Raw genomic sequence first — 19,895 nt, forward strand, 5'->3', positions numbered from 1 at the left:
TTCATGCAGAACGTGCAGGGGTGAGTGAAATAGCTTGGGACTGCTTGGGACCGTTGTTCTGGTACTGAGTGAGCCAAAAATAATAATGATTTTCTTCGGGACCCAGTGGTCTTAGAGTTACCTCTATGTTGGGACTGCTTGGGACCGTTGTTCTGGTACTGAGTGAGCCAAAAATAATAATGATTTTCTTCGGGACCCAGTGGTCTCCCAACAAACAATCGTCTATTGAAGAAACGACTTCTTGGCCATTTTATTCAACTGCATGCTTAATAGTACTTGTACTATTTTTAATAATAACTTCTGTTCAGGCTTTGTTCACACAAATGTGGAGAATTTATTCAACCACAACATCGAAATATTTGGTGTTGAATAAGGTATGTCGAGAAGCTTTTATTCGACTTATATTGAGTTGTAACAGAGTTTATACGATAAAATTAATGATTATTCAGCGTTTATTAGACATCACTGCTTCTCCTTAAAACAGTGATGCTCTGTATACGCTTGATTCTCATGTGAAGTAACGTTTAATTTGTCTCGTTTCTTCGTGTATCACACCGATTTTTCGCCATTACGTCGATGGATCCAATTTTATCAACCTTGGTACATATTTAATAAGCTATAATGATTCTGAAGGGCACTATTTCGATGTTTTATGCTATCAGTGAACATTTGTAGTGTTTCCTCCCGTCATCATGCATAAACGTCAAGCATAAAATTCGACGCGTCAAAAAGTAAAGCGAATTTTGCACGGTCTCGCGAGTGAGTGAAAATTCCGATTGTTTTCCGTGAAAATAACCATTAAAAGCCGCTTTTCCGGCTTCCGGCTGCAACGACGACTTCCAAAGCCAACAGCCCACGATGAATCCCTATGGTTGTGAGTAGTATTCTACGGTCAGCTGGATTAGAAGGATCATAAACTCCTCCGACTGCATATGGTGCTGCTGTTCTCTGTTATGGCAATGTCGGGATTTTATCTATTGGGCTAGCTACATTATAGGCAAATTGGATGCACAATAGAAAAATCTGTTCAAAAATAGGTTTACTGATTCGTTTTTATATTGTTATGCACCGTTGACCTGATGGTCACTACTTCAGTTTTCCTTCTCTCGGTAGTGTTTGCATCCCTTGTTTAATGTATTTACACAGAAAATTTCAAACTGAGATTAGCAAGAATGCTAGTTAAAACGTAATTAGGTGTAAATAATTGGAACCCTAAAGCTTTATCTTGATTGATACCTAAATTTATAGATCTATGTTTGTTGTTTTCTGGTTAGAACGGGCATACGCTATTGTTTCCTTCAATGTTCTCATATCTTTTTGTTGTAAATAATCACTGTTCATTGCATTCGTTTATCTGCTTCAGTTTCTAGCGCTCGAGAGTAAGATCGGGGAATCGTTGATGTGTTTTGTTAGAGCAAACCAGGAGCTGATCTTTTTTGAAGCGCCTTCATAATAGTTCGTTTAGAGTTTCTCCATTCCCGCTACTAAGTCTTTTCCTGTCCGGATACCGGTCTCCACTCCTATCGGAAGCAGGTAGCAATAGCAAATCTATACTAGTTTTATAAACACAAACACACTGCTCCAATATTCTGTCCCTAAACGAAGCGTTCGTGAGCCCTCACACATCCTCTGTGGGTTTGGATCCTTCAGGAATACGGAATCATGGCAAATAAGATGGTCGGGAAGGGTAAATGTAAGTACTATATGTTTTATTCCTTCTATTTACATACATCTTTTTTTCAAATCCACTATTAGCTGTATCTGTATGTGTTATCATTTATTAAGACAAAATTCCTCCTAGATTGTTCCAATAAGGTAGTATAAATAAATTCACAAAATGTATTCATTGGCATCATGGAAATAAGTAAAATTTGTTCATCGATCTACAAGCACACAAAAATGTTCAATATCGTTCTCGTATCTGGTGGAAGTACTGAATGAACATCTGCAATCTAGTGCGGATTCATTTGAACATTGCACCCAATGACTAATGCAAAAATGTGTTCCATTTCAGTGCCAGTTGAATCAGAAGATGCGCTGAAACTGCGGTTCCAAGTTGAGTTGGAGTTTGTGCAGTGTCTGGCCAATCCCAACTATCTGCATTGTAAGTATTATTTTTTTGTTAATCTATTATGCAACTGATCAACTAGATAACCACTAAAAAAAGTTCATATTTTCCACAGGCCAGATAATCACTCTCTGAATGTTCCAGCTGTTTTTGACGCAACACGGCCTGGCACTTTTGGTTAAATGTTTATATACGGAATTCGGTTAAAATGTTCATATACATTCAAAAGCTCATTCACATCTCAATAAAACTAAACTGGATTCATGACGCACTCTTGAGCTACAGGTTATAAAATCTGAATGAAATCGAGAATAAGGAAACTTCTTTATGATCGAAAGAGTGTAGGAGTGTTATTTTTTCATGAATTTTTCCAAATTCCTAATACAAAATTCAAACTAAAAGCACCAGCTCATCTTACAACCAAATGAACTGAAACATTCAGAGAATGGCTTTCTTACCTAACGGAACAAATTTAGGGGTTGACCCGTGAAAAATTAGAACATGAACCTGAAACCTGAAGGAGTACCTAGTCGGAAACGTGGAGCGTTTCCTATCTGACGCATGGTACGAGACGATTACGAGTCTTGCATACCCAAAAAATGGATTTGGGATTTTCACCACAATTTCAACATTTAAATTTATTAGGATATTCCTTCACAGGATAGACGTTCTTTGCGTGAGATGAATCACCACAATTCATGCATTTAGCTGACATGTACATTTTTGTTGTTGTTCCGTGACCCCATCTCTGGCACTTACGGCACTGGATGAGGTTTTGGAAACAAGGGGACCATTTCCTTGGCCTTAAGCCGAGAAAGTTTGTTCAACTTTTGACTTGATGATGGATCATTCTCATCATCCGTGAGCATATCAAATTGATTGCTCAAATGAATTTCATCAAAAGGGAGATCAAGAGATTACCCATTTTTTTGCGTTTGGGTGCCATGGCGGCACGATCTGCTAGGGGGTCTGGGTTCAAGTGAAGGTCACAGCTGTAACAAATAGGGGAGAACTAACAGCCCATAATGCACCCCTGGGGGATGCTTTTCCCGGGTACCTAATGGTGTTTATTTTCAATTGGAGGTTTAACAAATAATTCCTGCCCTAATAAACAAATACCATAAATGAATGATAGCTTAAATGGTAGAAATATTCTACAAAAGATACCCATAACCAGGGCTGGCAAATGTCATTTTCAATGAAAGATCTCACGCGATATTTACAGATATACTTCTGTCACTATCATCGGATGAGAAAACGATGATAGAGATTTTCTTTAAAATCTCATCGAAATTTTTGCCATGACAGAACGTGACAGTGTTGTGATCATCGTAATTATTAGTTCATTTATGGCTATCAATGTTACTAGTACCTAGAAAATCTTTATAATATATTCACTCTACCGATTACATACGGTTGCTTGCTTAAATTTATCCAAATCAGTTAGAAATGTTGATGTCAAAACCGTTGATGGAAAATGACAAGAAATTCAATGATATGTAGCTTCGTCTCGTGATAGTGAGAGGATCCGTTTTCTCATTGTCACATGACGGCCGTGATATTTACCAGTTCTGCCCATAACACGTCGTTTAGCAAAATAACCATAAAAAAAAATATGGTGGTCAAGAAATCATGCAAGGCACAGTTGTTAAAATCACCTGATATAATTAGTATTGAGTCGGTGGAGTGGTGAGTTATAAAAAAACACGTCTTGGTTCGTCTTCAGTCAAAGTACTACTAAGGGGCTGTTCATTAACTACGTAGACGGTTTTTTGGGATTCTTGACCCCCCCCCCTCCGTAGACAATTGTCTACACAATTTTTTTTTCAAAATTTGTATGGGCCGTGGATAATTGTCCCCCCCCCCTAAACTGTCTACGTAGTTTATGAACAGCCCCTAACTAGTTTATTCTATAGTCGCTATATTCATAGATAGGCGGATAGAATTTCGATCTATCAAAATGCGGAACCATTTCAATATATTGTAGACTATTGTAGACCAACAATTGAAAAGGTACTATCTTTCATAAACAAAACGTTGATTATTCTTTCCTCGACAATCGAAGGTAAATTACCAGCATCATCAGATAAGGGAAACTTTCCACAACCCAAAGATGGCGTTAGTTTGTGTAGGTGAGCCTTTAATCACGAGAAAACGGTTTCCGAAATTTTGTTCGCAATAGCTGATGTGCTCTTTTCTGTTGTTGGTCGTGATTTACTCGATTGGTTCCGCTATTTGTCAGCACAATTGGTTCCCGAGATTTTATCCGCCATACTATCAATATAACGACTTTAGTTTATTCCACCTATTCTGTTAAAACACTTTTCCGAGCTAAGCTCTCGTTTCGCATTGTCATTTCAGGCATAACATTTGATAACGGCACAAAAGCATTTGTAAACAAACTTTCTAAGGCCCTTTACACGCGAACCAAAGTACGCTCACGCAAACCAACAACATCATCGGGTAGGGGCAACTATAGACGAGTGCACGGGTGAGCTTTTGTTCATCTACTGAACTGTGGTGTACTTTGGTTCGCGTTTGACGGATGGAAAGTTTTTGATTAACCCTGCTATCTGAGCGTGGTTATTTCTGACAGACTAGAAGTTAGGCTCTGAACCATTTGGTGGATTATTTTAACTTTTGGTTAAAATTTGACAGATGGAAAGTTATCTATTAACCCTGCTATCCGAGCGTGGTTACTTCTGACAGACAAGAAGTTAAATTTTGACAACCTTGGCTAAGTTCTTCTCGAAAACCGTTCGATCGACAGCACAGGGATTTTCGAACATAGAAAATAGCTTTCGAAATGTCACTTTTAACCACGAGTTAAATCTAACTCGGCAAATGGTTCACAGCCTAAGGTGACTGTTTATTTTACCGATCTATCGATTATCAAAACGGTATTGCCAACTAGAGCGCTACAGCTCCTCTACCCTTAAGTTAAAATTCAAATTATTCGAAATAAATAAAAATTCAAATGAAGCTTAGAACTACAAGAATTCAGAGCGCAAAATCCAATAAATATTGCAAAATCTCACAGGAAAACATTTCAAATTAACTACCGACAAATGTAAATCCTCGACAACTAATCTAATAGTATTGAAAATCTTCTTTCTTCTTCTTCTTACACTTTCTTCTCGAACGACGAATTTCTTCAGGTGGATGCACTCTGATGATTGCTTGCTGGGGTGATTTCCTCCCCCGAAAAAATGAAAGATTCAGACGCGAATCCATCAGCGGTGTCGGTGGTGTAGTGGTAAGCGTGATTACCTCTCACCCCTAGCAGGCCTGGGTTCAATCCCAGTGAGGCATAACATCTCAAGCAAAAAGACGCGAATCCATAAAAATCAGAACTAGAGTCTAGAGCATTCGGAAAATCATCATCGTCATCGTTTCTCCTCCGTTCACTTCTGGGCTTTGCTGGCGGTGCGGTATGTAAATGTTCCACAACCGGCAACGAAGCACTCTTCTTGGAAAATGAAAGCTCTCGGAACTTTCCGGCGAGATGTTGGCACAACTTTAAGCTGGCGATTGTGCGCTGAAACAACTCTGCCTCCAAAAGAAACCTGTGAAATATTCGTAGAGATCCGCTTTAGAAATTTTGCTGGTAACCATTCTCGAATATCAGTTGGATTATTATTTTTATAATTTATCGGATCTCCGTATTTCAAAGGTCAGATATATTACCTGAAATACTACTATCAATACTTCTTTGGTGATCATCATTACGTATTTCATTAGTTTTTTTTCTTAAAATTATGTTTTGTATTGAGCAAGTCTATCCAAATCTTTGGGCTTGTATGACAACATACGCTCAGAAGGTTATTTTCAGGTTCAGTTTCAGGTTGATACGGTGGACTTTTCATCACAATAATGCCTTGTTTTTGGAAAAACCTAATGAAAATTTCAGAATTAAAAGGAGGTCTGTTTACTACTACTAGAAAACTGTCTACTACTACTAGAAATTTTTTTTTATCAAAATGGAAAAAAAATCAGCGTGAATTCTGCTAAATGGTTTGTTGGTAGGAATCCATTTGGAATAAGGAGGTTTTCTTGAATGTGCTGTTGTATCGTTGCATGTTGTACAGGTTTTTCCGAAGTCTTCGATATCCTTATTCATCCCAGCCAGCTACACTCAAAAAAATTGTCACATAAATTTCACTGGAAAAAACACGTAACCTTCAGATATTAAAAATTGTCTGTAAAGTACATGACGTTAATAAAATTCATTACAAATCGTATTAACAGCAATGTAATAAGCTTTGAAACTTAGATGAATGTATATAACTTTCAAGTGAATTTCATGTAAGATAATTTCACTTAGATTCTACATGAATTTATAGTGTGAAAATTTCTGAGTGGTGATGTCACAAACAAAACCAACATGGCGTCCGAACGGTACATTGCTGAAGAGTTGTTGCTGGATTCACAAATACTAGGATTTGTTGAATTTTCTGATAAGTATGATGCTTTATTTTTGTCATGATACACCATTTGTTTGTGGTATGTTTTTAGAACGAGGAATCGACGGACGAGGAATGATCTCACCCAAAAGATTGGCAGAGGAAGTGTAGATGGCCGGAGGTTGCTGGAACACATAATATATATATGATCAGCTTTCTGAACAATAAAATTTTTACTATTTCAATAAAATGATTTTAAAATTCCTAACAATGGATGATGGTACGAAAAAATTTACTAAAATTTAAGTGAAAACATAATACAATTTACTTAGAAAGTACCATAAAATCTGATGGTTATTCCGAGAGTCGAAGTGACTTTTGTCACTAGTGAAGTGAGAAAAGTCACGTCGTGGTGACGTGACTCTCCATTTGATTTGCACAGAGAGTCACGTCACCACGTTGCTTTCTAGTGGATTGGGCAAAGATCTTTTCACTTTGAGTAATTTTCACTTAGATGCTACATGAAAATAAAGTGGAATTTACTTCCAAAGCCTATACTACTTATTAGAGTTGTATGTGGATTGAAATTAGATCTTTCAAACCGATCTACATATGAAAAACGTAAAATTTACGTGAAAAATTCTGAGTGTGAGATTCAGCTAAGCATTATCCGAGACTCAGCAATCAAATGTCACTTTTGCTGAGGTCTCAGTGAAACTTATTTTGCCGAGATTTGCACAACCGAGCTCAGTAGAAAAAAAACTCAGACTGTGTTCCATTTGGTGAATTTTCACTTAAATTTGACAGATGGAAAATTTTAAAATAAACCTGCTATTGTACCAGACTAATTTCTGACAGACAAGGAATCAATTTTGACCTGGCTTTTAATTCTGACTTATGTCCGAAAATCGTAAACGGCCAATTTAAATGTGAAGTGATCCGAACTGTCAAAACCATAGGATAATTTATCCAGAATAGATCAGACACGAATCAATTCATAACTTTTGCATGTGGGCTCATGGCTTAGCTAAATATTTCCCGCGATCACGGAGCCTTATACCAGTAGTGTGCATTGGTCAGAAATTTTATTGTTTTTGCTATGGTCATTCATATCGGTTTGTCGGTGGTTTCATCACATATCTCTATAACCGTGGTACAATAAATGCATTTTTTCCTTGCTTTCCGAAAATTTCAATGAGAGGTTTGTGATCAGTGGATATGACCAAATTTTTACCATATAAAAAATATGGAATTTTGTCACGGTACACACAACCGCTAAGGCCTCCAGATGCAAAATTTGATACTTCCGTTTGGCATCGTTCAGAGTAAAAGAAGTAAAACTTATTGGTCGTTCCTCGCTTTGAACTTGATGAGCTATCACTCCACCAAGACCGTAAGAGCACAAGCATCGATTACAATAATAACTGGTTTCTCAGGATCCAAACACTCAAATTTGGTTTTAAGAAAAAATGCTTACATTCGTTGAAAACTTAATTGCATTCACTATTCCAAATATATTTGGTGTTTTTTTCTTAGCATTACATAAAGATGTTTTATCCGGGTAGACAAATTTGGAATAAATTTAGAATAGTATGTAACTAAACCCAAAACAGCCTTGAGTTCCGAAACATTCTGCGGATCTTTCGCTTCGCGGATAGTTTCAATTTTATCCGGACAAGGAAGCAGTACTCTGTCCATCAAAACATGTGCAAGGTATGTCAACTCCTTTACAAAAAAAAATTGCATTTATTAAAATTAACTTTGATACTAGCTTTGGACAAACGCTCCAAGACTAAACAAAGCTTATTCTTTCAGACTTCAAAGTCTTTACCGGAAATTAAAACATCGTAACACGATACATTTTCAAGCTGCTGAAGTACCTTCTGAAAAATGGATGCACTCGACGAAGCTCTCTGTGGCAGCCTGTTGTATTTATGACCATAATTTTCGTTAATCTTTCCGACAGTAACAGTTGTGTATACGCACCTGTTAGATCCAGCGAACAAAACATCTTGGATCCTGCAAGAGTAACGAAAAGATCCTAAAGTAACCCATCGAAACATAGGAAAAACGAATAACCCCTCATTTCATCTGTCAATCTTTCATATCGAATCAAAACAAACATTGCATAGTACTAGAATTTCGACTAGAATGGGATACGTTAATCGTTTGCTTGGGACCAATAGGCTAGTCAAGTAGTGAGCCAATTTAAAATCGTTAGTTTCGCATTGATTGTTGCTATAACCCTGCTATCCGAGCGTGGTTATTTCTGACAGACAAGAAGTTAAATTTTGACAACCGTGGCTGAGTTTCTTCTCGAAAATCGGTCGATCGACAGCACAGGGATTTTCGAACATACACAATAACTTTCAAAATGTCACTTTTAACCACGAGTTAAATTTAACTCGGCAAATGGTTCACAGCCTTATTCCACCTATTCTGTTACAACACTTTTCCGAGCTACGCTTTCGTTTCGCATTTTCACTCGTTTAGGTGACTGTCTATTTTATCGATCTATCGATTATCGAAACGGCATTTTCAACTACACCGTTACATCACCAACCACAAATTAATCTTCTAACAGTATATACCACAAAAGAATGGAATTAAATCACTTGTAATAACCGTTTAGCACTCTATTCAGACCTTATTTTTTATATAAAATTAAGAAATAATCAAGAAATATTTCATGCCTTTGTATTCTCTATATGCAGGTTATGGTTTATCTCCTTCAAATGATGTATTTTACCCCAATGATGTGGTGCCTCTTGTCAATTATTGTCGTACGTCTTGCCCCAATGTTGTTAGGCGTCGCCCTAACCTCCATATACCTTTTCAACAACTCTCAAAACGTAAAAAATTAAAATAGGGGAAATGGATGTAATGTCGGCCTAAATGCCCCTAATTTGGGTCCATACATAAATTCAGCAATCGACTAAATTTTCAATAGCGACCAGAAATATCCATTAGTACCGTCCCGATGATGCGTTCATCTAGATAAATAGCAGACTTTTAGCGATGGGCCCAATCTTAGATCCATAGGCCAACATTAGAGCCATTTCCCCTATATTGCTTTGAATCGATACAAATCAGTGAAACTAGAAGATCCTACGCATCTTGGGATCTTTTTTTTAACTTTATTTTTGAGATTTTTAGCCGTTTATTAGTTTTTTACTGTGTTGACTTCAACCCAAAATTGGCTCCTGGCTCGATCGTACATTTACACAACATATTAAGAACACAAACATTAAAATCTGAATAAGACAGAGCTCCACACAAGGGGAACCGGGAGGGCCCCACCAGGCAGAGATCCCAACAGCCGCAAGGAATTAAAAAATACTAAACTTTAAAATACAATGCAGCATCCTTTAACAAGCGTATTACCAATAATCAATACGAAACTATCGATTTTAAATTGGCTCACTACTTGACTAGCCTATTGGTCCCAAGAAAATCGATTAACATACTCCATTCTAGTCGAAATTCTAGTACTTCACAATGTTTGTTTTGATTCGCTATGAAAGTATGGCAGATAAAATGAGGGGTTCGTGGATTTTCCTATGTTTCGAGGGGTGCATCGATTAGCTTGGGACCGAAGATAGTACCAGAGCTGAGCCAAAAAGTTGAGCACGTTTCTTCGGGACCTTCTAGTCTAAGAGTTACCTCTATGGTATTACTGCTGTTATTGTGGAGGGATCATCACCCAGCACGTCGCATATGCTATTTGGTAGCTCGTAGAGTTCCCGCAGGATCTGATACTGAGGGCATACGCATAGAATGTGCTTGATTGAGGATAGGGTTCTACAACCGACGCAGAGCTTGTATAACGCTGTGCGAATCTGTGAGGACCAGGATCGGTCGGTCCGAGGGCGTTGTAGCAGCGATAAAGATGGCAGCAGCTTCAACAGAGGAGACAGAACATTGCGGCGGTAAGCTGAAGCTGGTTGGTGTGGTGTTTCCGGCAAGACCGATACCGACCCCGGCCCGAGAGCGAGATCGGTCTGTGTATCGGTGAGTGTGCGTGGGGTATTTTTCTCCATTTCAGCTACAGTCCTTTTCATGGCCACGGAATTCTCTCCGGCATTAAACCTGCCCTTAATTAGGCTTTCCATTTTACGGTAATGGTGTTTGCCAGTATTTGTCTCCATGCTAGTGGGCCCTGGCCACTGGGGGGAGATCTTCGTTGGCAGCCGTGCGGAGGAGTCTGTTGCCCTCTTCGAGGAGGAAGATCCCTTGATTTCCAGATGTTTTAGAGATGAAAGCAGCGGCTTTGGTTGCGATAGCTGCGGTTATACGGAAGCGGAAAGCCAGGCTACCCGCGTCGATGCACGCAGTGTTAACGGGCGAAGATGGCAGCAGGCCAGAGAAAATCCGGACGTAGGTGTTGTAGACTGGTGCTAATGTGCTAAAAGCATATCCGTTCAGGTCATCTCCAGCCCGTATAGAAGGCGACTGTCAATAATTGCACTCGCAACGTGAAAATGGATGCTGCGGTTGTTCGATCTGCGTTGTAGGGAAATGGTCCGGATGAGATTCACTCGGCTGCAGTATTTTTTCTTGACGGCACTGAAATGCTTTTCAAAGTTGAGGAATCGGTCTACAAGAACTCCCAGAACTCGGTCTTCTTCAGCGGTATGGACTGGTCGTCGATTTTAATCGGTGGTCTGCTAATTTTGTGTCGAGAAGGGCAGACATGGCACCTGATGCTTTTAGAGGCTGATAATTTGAAGCCTACTGAGCGGACCCACCTGGCGACAGCGGAAACTGCCGCTTGGGCTCTCATCCTTGTACGTACTGGCGTGGGTCCGCTGGTGATGATGAGGATGTCGTCGGCGAACACATATATGTACAGTGTATCTCAAAATTGAGCATACAGTTGTCCCTCAATTTAAAAAAAAAACGCCTCGAAAAGCACAAAGTATAAATATACGTCTCTAATTTTTTGGCTACTAATACATTTATCAATTATTGGCAAAGTATTGGTCATTTTCGGTTGAGTTTATAAAATCTAGAACTATTTTAGAAAAACGCTTTTTCCTTGAAAATCCTTATTTTCTTGAAATTAAATGAACCTAACTTTTATAAATTTTGCTCTTTTTTAGTGCTATTAAAGATCATTCATATGCCTCTAATTTAACTAAAATTCGTCCACCAGGTAAATAGTTGAAAATCGAGCGTTTTACTAAAATAAATCTAACTTCATACCGGTTCTTCCAATAAAGTCCAAAACTACAGCAATAAATCAATAAACTTATGTTTAACCACCAGCCGAGATTAAAAAAATATATCTATTCACCATTAATGCATGGGCCCTAACCGATCCTTGTGGCACACCCGTGTTCACGGGCAGAGCCGGGATTTGGTGTTGCCGACTGCGACTCGCATTTTGGGATCGATTTGAGTATAGATACGGCTCTTAATTACATGTTCAAAGCTGTTGAACAGGTAAAAAGTGAAGTTACGCGACGCCATTGCTTGCTCTATCCTAGAGAACTATCCAACCTTGATTTCCATTCATACTCATAATAATTTGAGTTAATTTATTGCCGATCAGTATCAATCTAAATCGCTTAATAATTAATAATTGTGGAAGTGCATCTAGAACACTAAAGTTGAGAACCGCCAAGTTTAAAGAACTCAAGTTGTTTTGTTTAGCCGTGTACATCCGTAACTGCCTGGATAAGAATAACGTGAAAAAGAATGCACGAAATTGCACAGGTGAATCTTTGTCATTGACGAAAAAATGAATAAGTTTTGACAAAGGTTAATGTGAGAATTAATTCTTCCAGTGATAATGTCAAAAATAATTCTGTCAATATCGCGTGGAAACTTTCAATGACAATGCCAATTTTCAGAACTGATTCTGATAACAACACTTCGACTTTTTATTCTTATAATCCCGGATGAGATTTGAACTCGTAACCTTCACAACATGGATGTGAATCACTACGTCGGGCTCGTCCCATCTGTTCGACTTTGCTTGCTCTCACTGTTCATTTTTCTTTTTCCTTTCCAGTTCTCGCACAACGTGGTTTCTTCAAAGATAGCTCATTCATCAACTACCTAAAATATCTTCTGTATTGGAAGGACCCAGAATACGCCAAGTACCTGAAATATCCCATGTGTCTTTACTTCCTGGATTTGCTTCAGTACGAACACTTCCGGCGGGAGATTGTGAACGCCCAGTGCTGCAAATTCATCGACGACCAAGCGATCCTACTATGGCAGCACTACACACGGAGGCGTACGAGACTTACCTCGTTGGGAACGACGAGCCTCACGGGGTTGTCTGTCGGAGGACAACCAGTCGGCGGTGGCGTACAGGGAACCTTGCTATCGAATGACCCAGTTCCAATGGCCAACAACAACAATAACACCAATAGTACCAATGCTAACAATCCACAACAGCCCGGACAGCAGCAGCAGAATGGTGGCCCGATGGCACAGCAGAATGGTCTAGCTAACAATACCGGAATGTCCGGGGTAGGGATGGGTTCCGCTGGCGGTGGTGGTGTCAATCTCAGTGGGCAGAAAGTGTCCTAAGATTAAGCTTAGTAAGTGCGTATGCATTTCGAAAAAAAAATAAGCTTTCTTCTGTAAAAAGACTGTTTTATAACTCTTATAATAAAATGCTAAAGTAATCTTAGAGACCCACTGAAGGTTCGAGTTTGAATCACGAAAGAAAGCATGATTAAAGCTACTGGCTGCATATCTACAGAGATGGAAAACAAATGAGCAAAGGTCAAGCGATGATGTGCATCTATTGCAACTGAGTTGGATACCGAACACGACGTTTTCTAGTTTCGCCCATAAGCGTGTCTCGTAGTGGGTTGATGCAGAAATATTTGTTTTTCAATTTCACTTCCATTGCCTGTTATTGGCCCTACTACTACTTGCTGTTACTGCTACTACGAAACCATCGGAGTATAAATGGATAAGTGACCTAATGCTGGATTGCTGGGTATGATGATTGTGCGACTGTGTACACTACCGGACATAATTATAGCTGCATTACGAACCGCATCTCAGTTTTATGCCGAAACTGGCAGCAGCCAGCAGTATCGCTTGATGTGTATCACAGTCGTCTATGCACTTGATAGTATCTATTGTTCGGTGTGCTTTGTTCATCATCTGCAGTTTGCTCGGTCGAACCAATAGTTGCCGACCTGGGAAGATAACATTTTGTGATTAGCATTAAGGAACACCACGATTTGCGTCCATCCAATGGAAGCGCTGTGTCCCTCTTTGGCGTGATAGTCATGCTTGTGAAACCACTGGACATGAATCCTGTTCTGATGGAAAAATTTGGGACAGCGGAGGATTTTCGTGATTTTTGTATTGGATTTCTTGACTACATGTTTAAGATTTATTGTTTTGATTCCATTGTATTGTGTGAACATGAAAACTCGGTACTGTAAAGTTCATTCGGTTGAGCCTGATCAAATAAAGTAATTAAAAAAAATACCTGCACCTCTCTTTTCTTGAAATTGACATCATACGTAGCAGGTACAATTGGGTTCTTTAGGGTATTGATTTGAAGTACGTAATACACTTTGTTTATGCTAATGGAAAACCAGCAACACTGTAACGAGAGAAAAATCAGAATAAAACGAGCTTTTGTGATCGACGGAAGTCCTTTGTTTTCGTTCTCGGAAGTTAGCCAAACCATCCATTTTTTCTTGCCGGAAAAGCTTGAGCTATCGTTGGACATTTTTTGGTCCGTTCTCCCGGATCACCGGAGGAATTTTGTATGGTTTCCGGCATTCGTGAAGTGTGTGATTAGCACCGTGTGTTAATATCGGCGCAAGGCCAAAAGTGGTGGTGGTTCTTTGCCACTGAGTGTGTGTCCGTGGCACAAGTGTCTGGACGGTCGCCATCTTGGCGGAAAACGTGGAGTCGAGTGCGCTCGGCTCGTTTTGTGAAAAGTTACGCCATTTTGTGGCGCGTTGATCTCTCGGCAACTGGACAATAATTTCGGAATACGCTTTCTCAAAATCATTTGCAGTTCGCCGCAAAGTCTCCAGATGAAGCCTGAGCAGGTGAATGCTGATGGTCTCTTCCTGCAAAGACTCATTCATCCGTAAAAGCTTGTCGAGCAGCAACGTCTGCCGATCCAGCAAGGCTTCCAGGTTGAATTCCATCCTTCACCGATATTTTTTTTTCATATTGAATGAACCCAATTTATTGAATTACTTAATCAAGATTTATTCGAAAATATTGCGATTGCAAGTTTCCTCTAATTTCCTCTACTAGCAAAACTTTTGAATGTGATCATTTACTTGTCGCATCACGTAGCCGTTGGTGTCACTTTATACAAGTGATTTTCAGTACCTTTGAAAGTGAATCCATTTTTGCGGCGGATAGAGTACCCAACAACATCAATGGTGGATGCCATTGCAACCATTACAACCGAAAGTAAAAACTGTGAAAACGTGACGCTTTTGTTTTCACCCAAAGGGCTACCCACTTAACAGCTACACGTCCCGCGAGAGGTTGACGTGGAAAAAGCAAACGGAAAGAAAGACGTGAATTGAATCGACTGCGGCTGCAATTTATTATCGCTAAGCTGGTAAGACCGGCAAGGAAATAGTTGAATGGGGTACCCTTTTTTGCAGCTCGTTGGCATAATGTAGCTTCGGAAAAAGGTGACATTGCGTCAATTGAAATGTGTTAACTTCGTAATGCCATCCGTTTAAATAGTTGTAGGTTTTGCTTAATTACGTTAAATCGTTTTGGAGTCTGGCGTACTTATTCCTTGGTTCATAAACGAAAAAGTGGGGCTAGTGGATTTTCCTATGTTTCGAGGGATGTTTCGAGGGGTGAATCGATTAGCTTGGGACCGAAGAGAGTACCACAGCTGAGCCAAAAAGTTAAGCACGTTTCTTCGGGACCTTCTAGTCTTAGAGTTACCTCTATGGTAATTTAATAGTTTTATTGCTAGGGAACTTTCTTTTGGGATAGTCTTTTCTTCATACAATTCCCATTATTCATACTATATTAATCATGATCAGTCTTAGGAAATGTTATGTGTTTAAGCCCAGTTCTAGATTAGTTTGTTATTAATATCTTTTCCATTGCAGCTTGCGAGAGGTTACCAAATATGAGTTCTCTTTTTCATTCACAATAGTTTGGGGGAGGGGGCGATCTGAGAGCTGAATAGAGGCAAATAAAATAGGGAACACCACACCATGACCCAAACGACTAACTAACGCATGTGGCTCATACTTAACTTCTAGATAGAGCTGGAATTAGGGCCTAACAGCTTTTGTAAACAATGTCTCTCTTGATGATTTCTAGAAATTCAAGACTCGCCCACGCAAACCAACATCCTCATCGGGTAAGGAAAGACTTCCCCTATCCGATGGTTTGGTTGGTCTACGTGGACGTGCCTTGAATTCCTAGAAATCATCGATGTACGAGTGCACGGATGGATTTGAGTTCACTCGCTCGACAAAAAGTGACACAACAGCGGGGCCCTGTTTACTTAAAATGAACACATGAATAATACTCGCGTAACATTTGAAACGGGCCTATCAATTTTTGTACACAAAACTTGTTAAGCCCTTTTCGCGCGAACCGAATACGCCCACGCAAACCAACAACACCATCGGGTAGGAGAAATTCTCCCCTTGCCGATAGTGCTCTTGGTTTACGTAAGCATACTTCGGTTCTCGTGAAAAGGACCTTGCAAGTTGTTTAGGAAAATTGATAATCCATTTTCAAATGTTATGCGAGCATTATTCATGTGTTCATTTTTAGTAAACAGGGTCCCGCTGTTGTGTCACTTTTTGTCGAGTGAGTGAACTCAAATCCATCCGTGCACTCGTCTATAGAAGTAATTTTTTACAAAAGCTGTTACGCCCTAATTCCAGCTCTATCTAGACTTGTCCTATTTCTTTCGGAAAGAGTAAGGGCCTGTTCATAAACTACGTAGACAGTTTTTTTTTGATTTTTGAACCCCCCCCCCCTCCCTCTCGCTGCGTAGACAATTGCCCATACAAAAATTTTAAAATTTGTATGGGCCGAGGATAATTGTCAACCCCCCCCTAAACTGTCTACGTAGTTTATGGACAGCCCCTAAGCAGTAAAAGGATCACGCCGGTTGGAGACAGCTGGTTATACTGGACGGCCAATGAAATATTTTACATTTTACTGTATAAATAATTATTTATACACGTCTTATTAGCTTGAAGTCTGAAAGTGAAGAGACAGAGTTCTAATGGTTCTACAGTTTATTGCTACTCAACACCTCTACCTAAGAACACGATAACCTGTCGTTTGTTGTCGTTGGTAACTGTCACTACTCGGCTAATGCTATGGACGAGTGCACCGATGGATTTGAGTTCACTCACTCGAGAAAAAGTGACACAAGCTGCGGGCAATGTTTACTAATCATGAACACTAACAGTTCCAACCTGGATCGGGTATCAAGATTGGATCTGCTTGTTTTCTGACAAACGTCAGTTTGATCGTTTGTTTTTAAAACCCAGCTCAGGTTGAGGTTCGCACTGACAAAAAGTTCGGTTTCGCACCGAATAATAAACCGATAATAAACGAATTCGCTATAAATGATGCTCAATAGAAAGGAAAAAAGCAAGAAAGCGCGAACAAGAAAAGAAGAGAGTAAGCAGTCAGAAAGAATCACGCCGGTTGGAGACAGCCAATTTATACTGGACGGAACTGGTAAGTAGGATCAATGAGGTACAGTACCGAGGTGAAGCAGTTCCGTAAGATAGTGTGCGTGAACAGATAGTATGATTAAAAGATGACATAAATACAAATACAGCACACAGGTTGCCTACGTCACTACTTGTGTTTACGTTTTGAAATACAAAAACTTTAAAGTGAAAACTATTTTTTGTTGGGATTTTTTTGTAGTTTTATAAAGTAAAACTGGTTCATTCCTGAAGTGCTCGTTTAATATTATTAAAATGCCACGGTGCGCAGTGAATGCATGCGGAATCACGCCGGAAAAAGCGAACAAAAGCGGAATTTTTTTAAGTTTTCATACGTTTACGCAGTAACAAGAAAAAATGAGAAAAAGTTGAAACATTTTCAAAATTGATGTGCGTTTGTGTGTGTCTATTTGTATGTGTGGGTCTAAGAGAGAGCAAGAGAGATAGAGAGGTGATTCAGTGTTGGCATGAATAAAAGTGAACCGAAATAAATACTATTAAACGTCTAATAGACGAACAAAAGATGCTTAATTTTATTTCAATCCATAAAGAAAAAGGAGCTTCTAACTACGCGACTACTCGCTTCACCAAATAGCAAATTTTTTTGAAAAATGTACCTGTGTAAAAAAGGAGTATTCACTAATGGGTGACATACATAAACTAACAAATACTCAATATAAATATCAAAAACAACCCACCCATACACACACACACACACATACACAGACACACACACACACACACAGACACACACACACACACACACACACACATACACACACACACACACACATATACACACACACACACACACACAAACACACACACATACACACACACACATATACACACACACACACACGCACACACACACGCACACACACATACACACATTGAAAACGGAGGAGCGAACGTGTTCGCAAGGAGCGGGATATTGCAGAGATCACCAGTGTTGAACCTGGAGGCAACAGCGAGTTCCAACAGCAGCAGTAAGCCCCAAGGTGAGCAGCAAGGACACCAAGGAGAGCTAGGTCTTATGCTAAGCCAGGTGTTCACACCGAAATCCAGCAGTAGCACACCCCAAGAAGGATTGCAGCTTGGGAAGACCAAATTGATGGAGGTCAGGAGGAGGATCAATGAACTTCATGACTTCATCAAGGATAGGAGCAACGTCCACAAGGCAATAAAGGAAATGGTGACGGGCATCAAATCCGCCATTATTGCTGCCGAACGTGAACAGGATGCGCTGAGGACGAGGTCCGTAACTGCCGAAAGGGCACTGATCGAGGCCAAGGAGAAAGCAGCAGCTGAAATACAGGAGACGCCAAAGGGACCTCGAAATCCACGCTCGGAGAAGAGGAAAAGGGAAACTCCAGGAGAGGAAGAGGAGTTGAAAAAAGTCAAGAACGACAAAGAAGACAACAAGGAGGAAGGCTGGCGTACCGTCGAGAAGCCAAAGGAGAAGTGGAAAAAACGGAAGGAAAAAGACGTGAAGAAGAAAGCTGAACAGAAGAAGGAGATACCCAGGACTCGTCGGGAGCGAAGTAAGGGCGATGCTCTGATCGTCGATGCTAAGGACAAAACGTCGTATGCAGCACTCCTCCGGAAGGTACGAGAGGATCCGGAGTTGAAGCAACTAGGAGAGAACGTGGTGAAAACCAGGCGAACCCAGAAAGGCGAGATCCTCTTTGAGCTGAAGAAGGATCCTGCTATCAAGAGCTCAGCCTACAAGGAGCTCGTTGAAAAGTCTCTTGGCGAAGGGGCGAGCGTAAGAGCTCTATCCCAGGAGACAGTGGTCGAGTGCAGGGACCTGGACGAGATCACCACAGAAGAGGAGCTAAGAAGTGCGTTGAGAGTGCACTGCGATCTGGGAGATGTCCCGATGTCAATCCACATGAGGAAGGCGTACGGCGGCATGCAAACGGCGGTTATACGGCTTTCGACAGCTGCAGCGAATAAGCTGTTGGAGACGGGCAAGGTCAAGGTTGGCTGGTCATTGTGCTCGCTGAAAGCCACTCCTCGGGTTACCAAGCAATTGGAGCGATGCTTCAAGTGCATGGGATTCGGTCACCAGGCGAGGAACTGCAATGGCCCTGACAGATCTGATCTGTGCAGGAAATGCGGAGAGAAAGGCCATATTGCAAGAGGCTGCACGAAGCATCCGAGGTGTATGCTCTGCAAAAAAGAGGACGGTAACGATCATACGACGGGAGGCTTCAAATGCCTAGCATACAAAAAGGCGATGGCAGGCCAACAGTAATGGAGGTAACCCAAATAAACCTCAATCATTGCGATATTGCTCAGCAACTGTTGTGGCAGTCGACAACAGAAACAAAGTGCGACGTTGCAATCATTGCGGAACCGTATCGAGTCCCTCCCGATAACGGTAACTGGGTTGCGGATAGAGCTGGGATGGCAGCTATACAAGTTATGGGCAGATACCCCATTCAAGAAGTGGTTGCGAGCTCATACGAAGGCTTCGTCATCGCCAAAATCAACGGAATCTTCATGTGTAGTTGTTACGCACCCCCTAGATGGACGATGGAGAAGTTCCACGAGATGCTTGATGGACTTACCGAAGAGCTGGTCGGACGACGACCGGTAGTCATCGGAGGAGACTTCAATGCTTGGGCAGTGGAGTGGGGAAGCAGGTGTTCCAATGCAAGAGGGCACAGTCTGCTGGAAGCTCTGGCAAAACTGGAAGTTATGCTGGCCAATAAAGGCACCAGCAGCACTTTTCGCAGAGAT

The 19,895-nt window shown here is 40.5% G+C and overlaps 1 protein-coding gene across 4 annotated transcripts; it reads left to right on the forward strand.

Annotated features, from left to right (window-relative positions):
* The first annotated feature begins 715 nt into the window (after window positions 1-715).
* Window positions 716-13,128, forward strand: MED31 (mediator complex subunit 31). Of its 4 annotated transcripts, XM_065222774.1 has the most exons (5): window positions 716-874; window positions 1,364-1,533; window positions 1,606-1,693; window positions 2,015-2,104; window positions 12,488-13,128. In XM_065222774.1, exons 3-5 carry the CDS (start codon window positions 1,663-1,665, stop codon window positions 13,012-13,014), a joined length of 648 nt encoding a protein of 215 aa, XP_065078846.1. In that variant the 5' UTR covers window positions 716-874; window positions 1,364-1,533; window positions 1,606-1,662; the 3' UTR covers window positions 13,015-13,128. The 4 variants fall into 4 exon arrangements, with proteins under 4 accessions (XP_065078846.1, XP_065078844.1, XP_065078848.1 ...); XM_065222772.1 differs by having other exon boundaries at window positions 1,364-1,693; XM_065222776.1 differs by lacking the exons at window positions 1,364-1,533; window positions 1,606-1,693.
* Window positions 13,129-19,895: the final 6,767 nt, after the last annotated feature.

The sequence above is a fragment of the Ochlerotatus camptorhynchus genome, unplaced genomic scaffold, assembly GCF_037179485.1.
Source record: "Ochlerotatus camptorhynchus isolate MF236.1 unplaced genomic scaffold, CSIRO-AGI_Acam_v1.1 ptg000177l, whole genome shotgun sequence".
Taxonomy (NCBI): Eukaryota; Metazoa; Arthropoda; class Insecta; order Diptera; family Culicidae; genus Ochlerotatus; species Ochlerotatus camptorhynchus.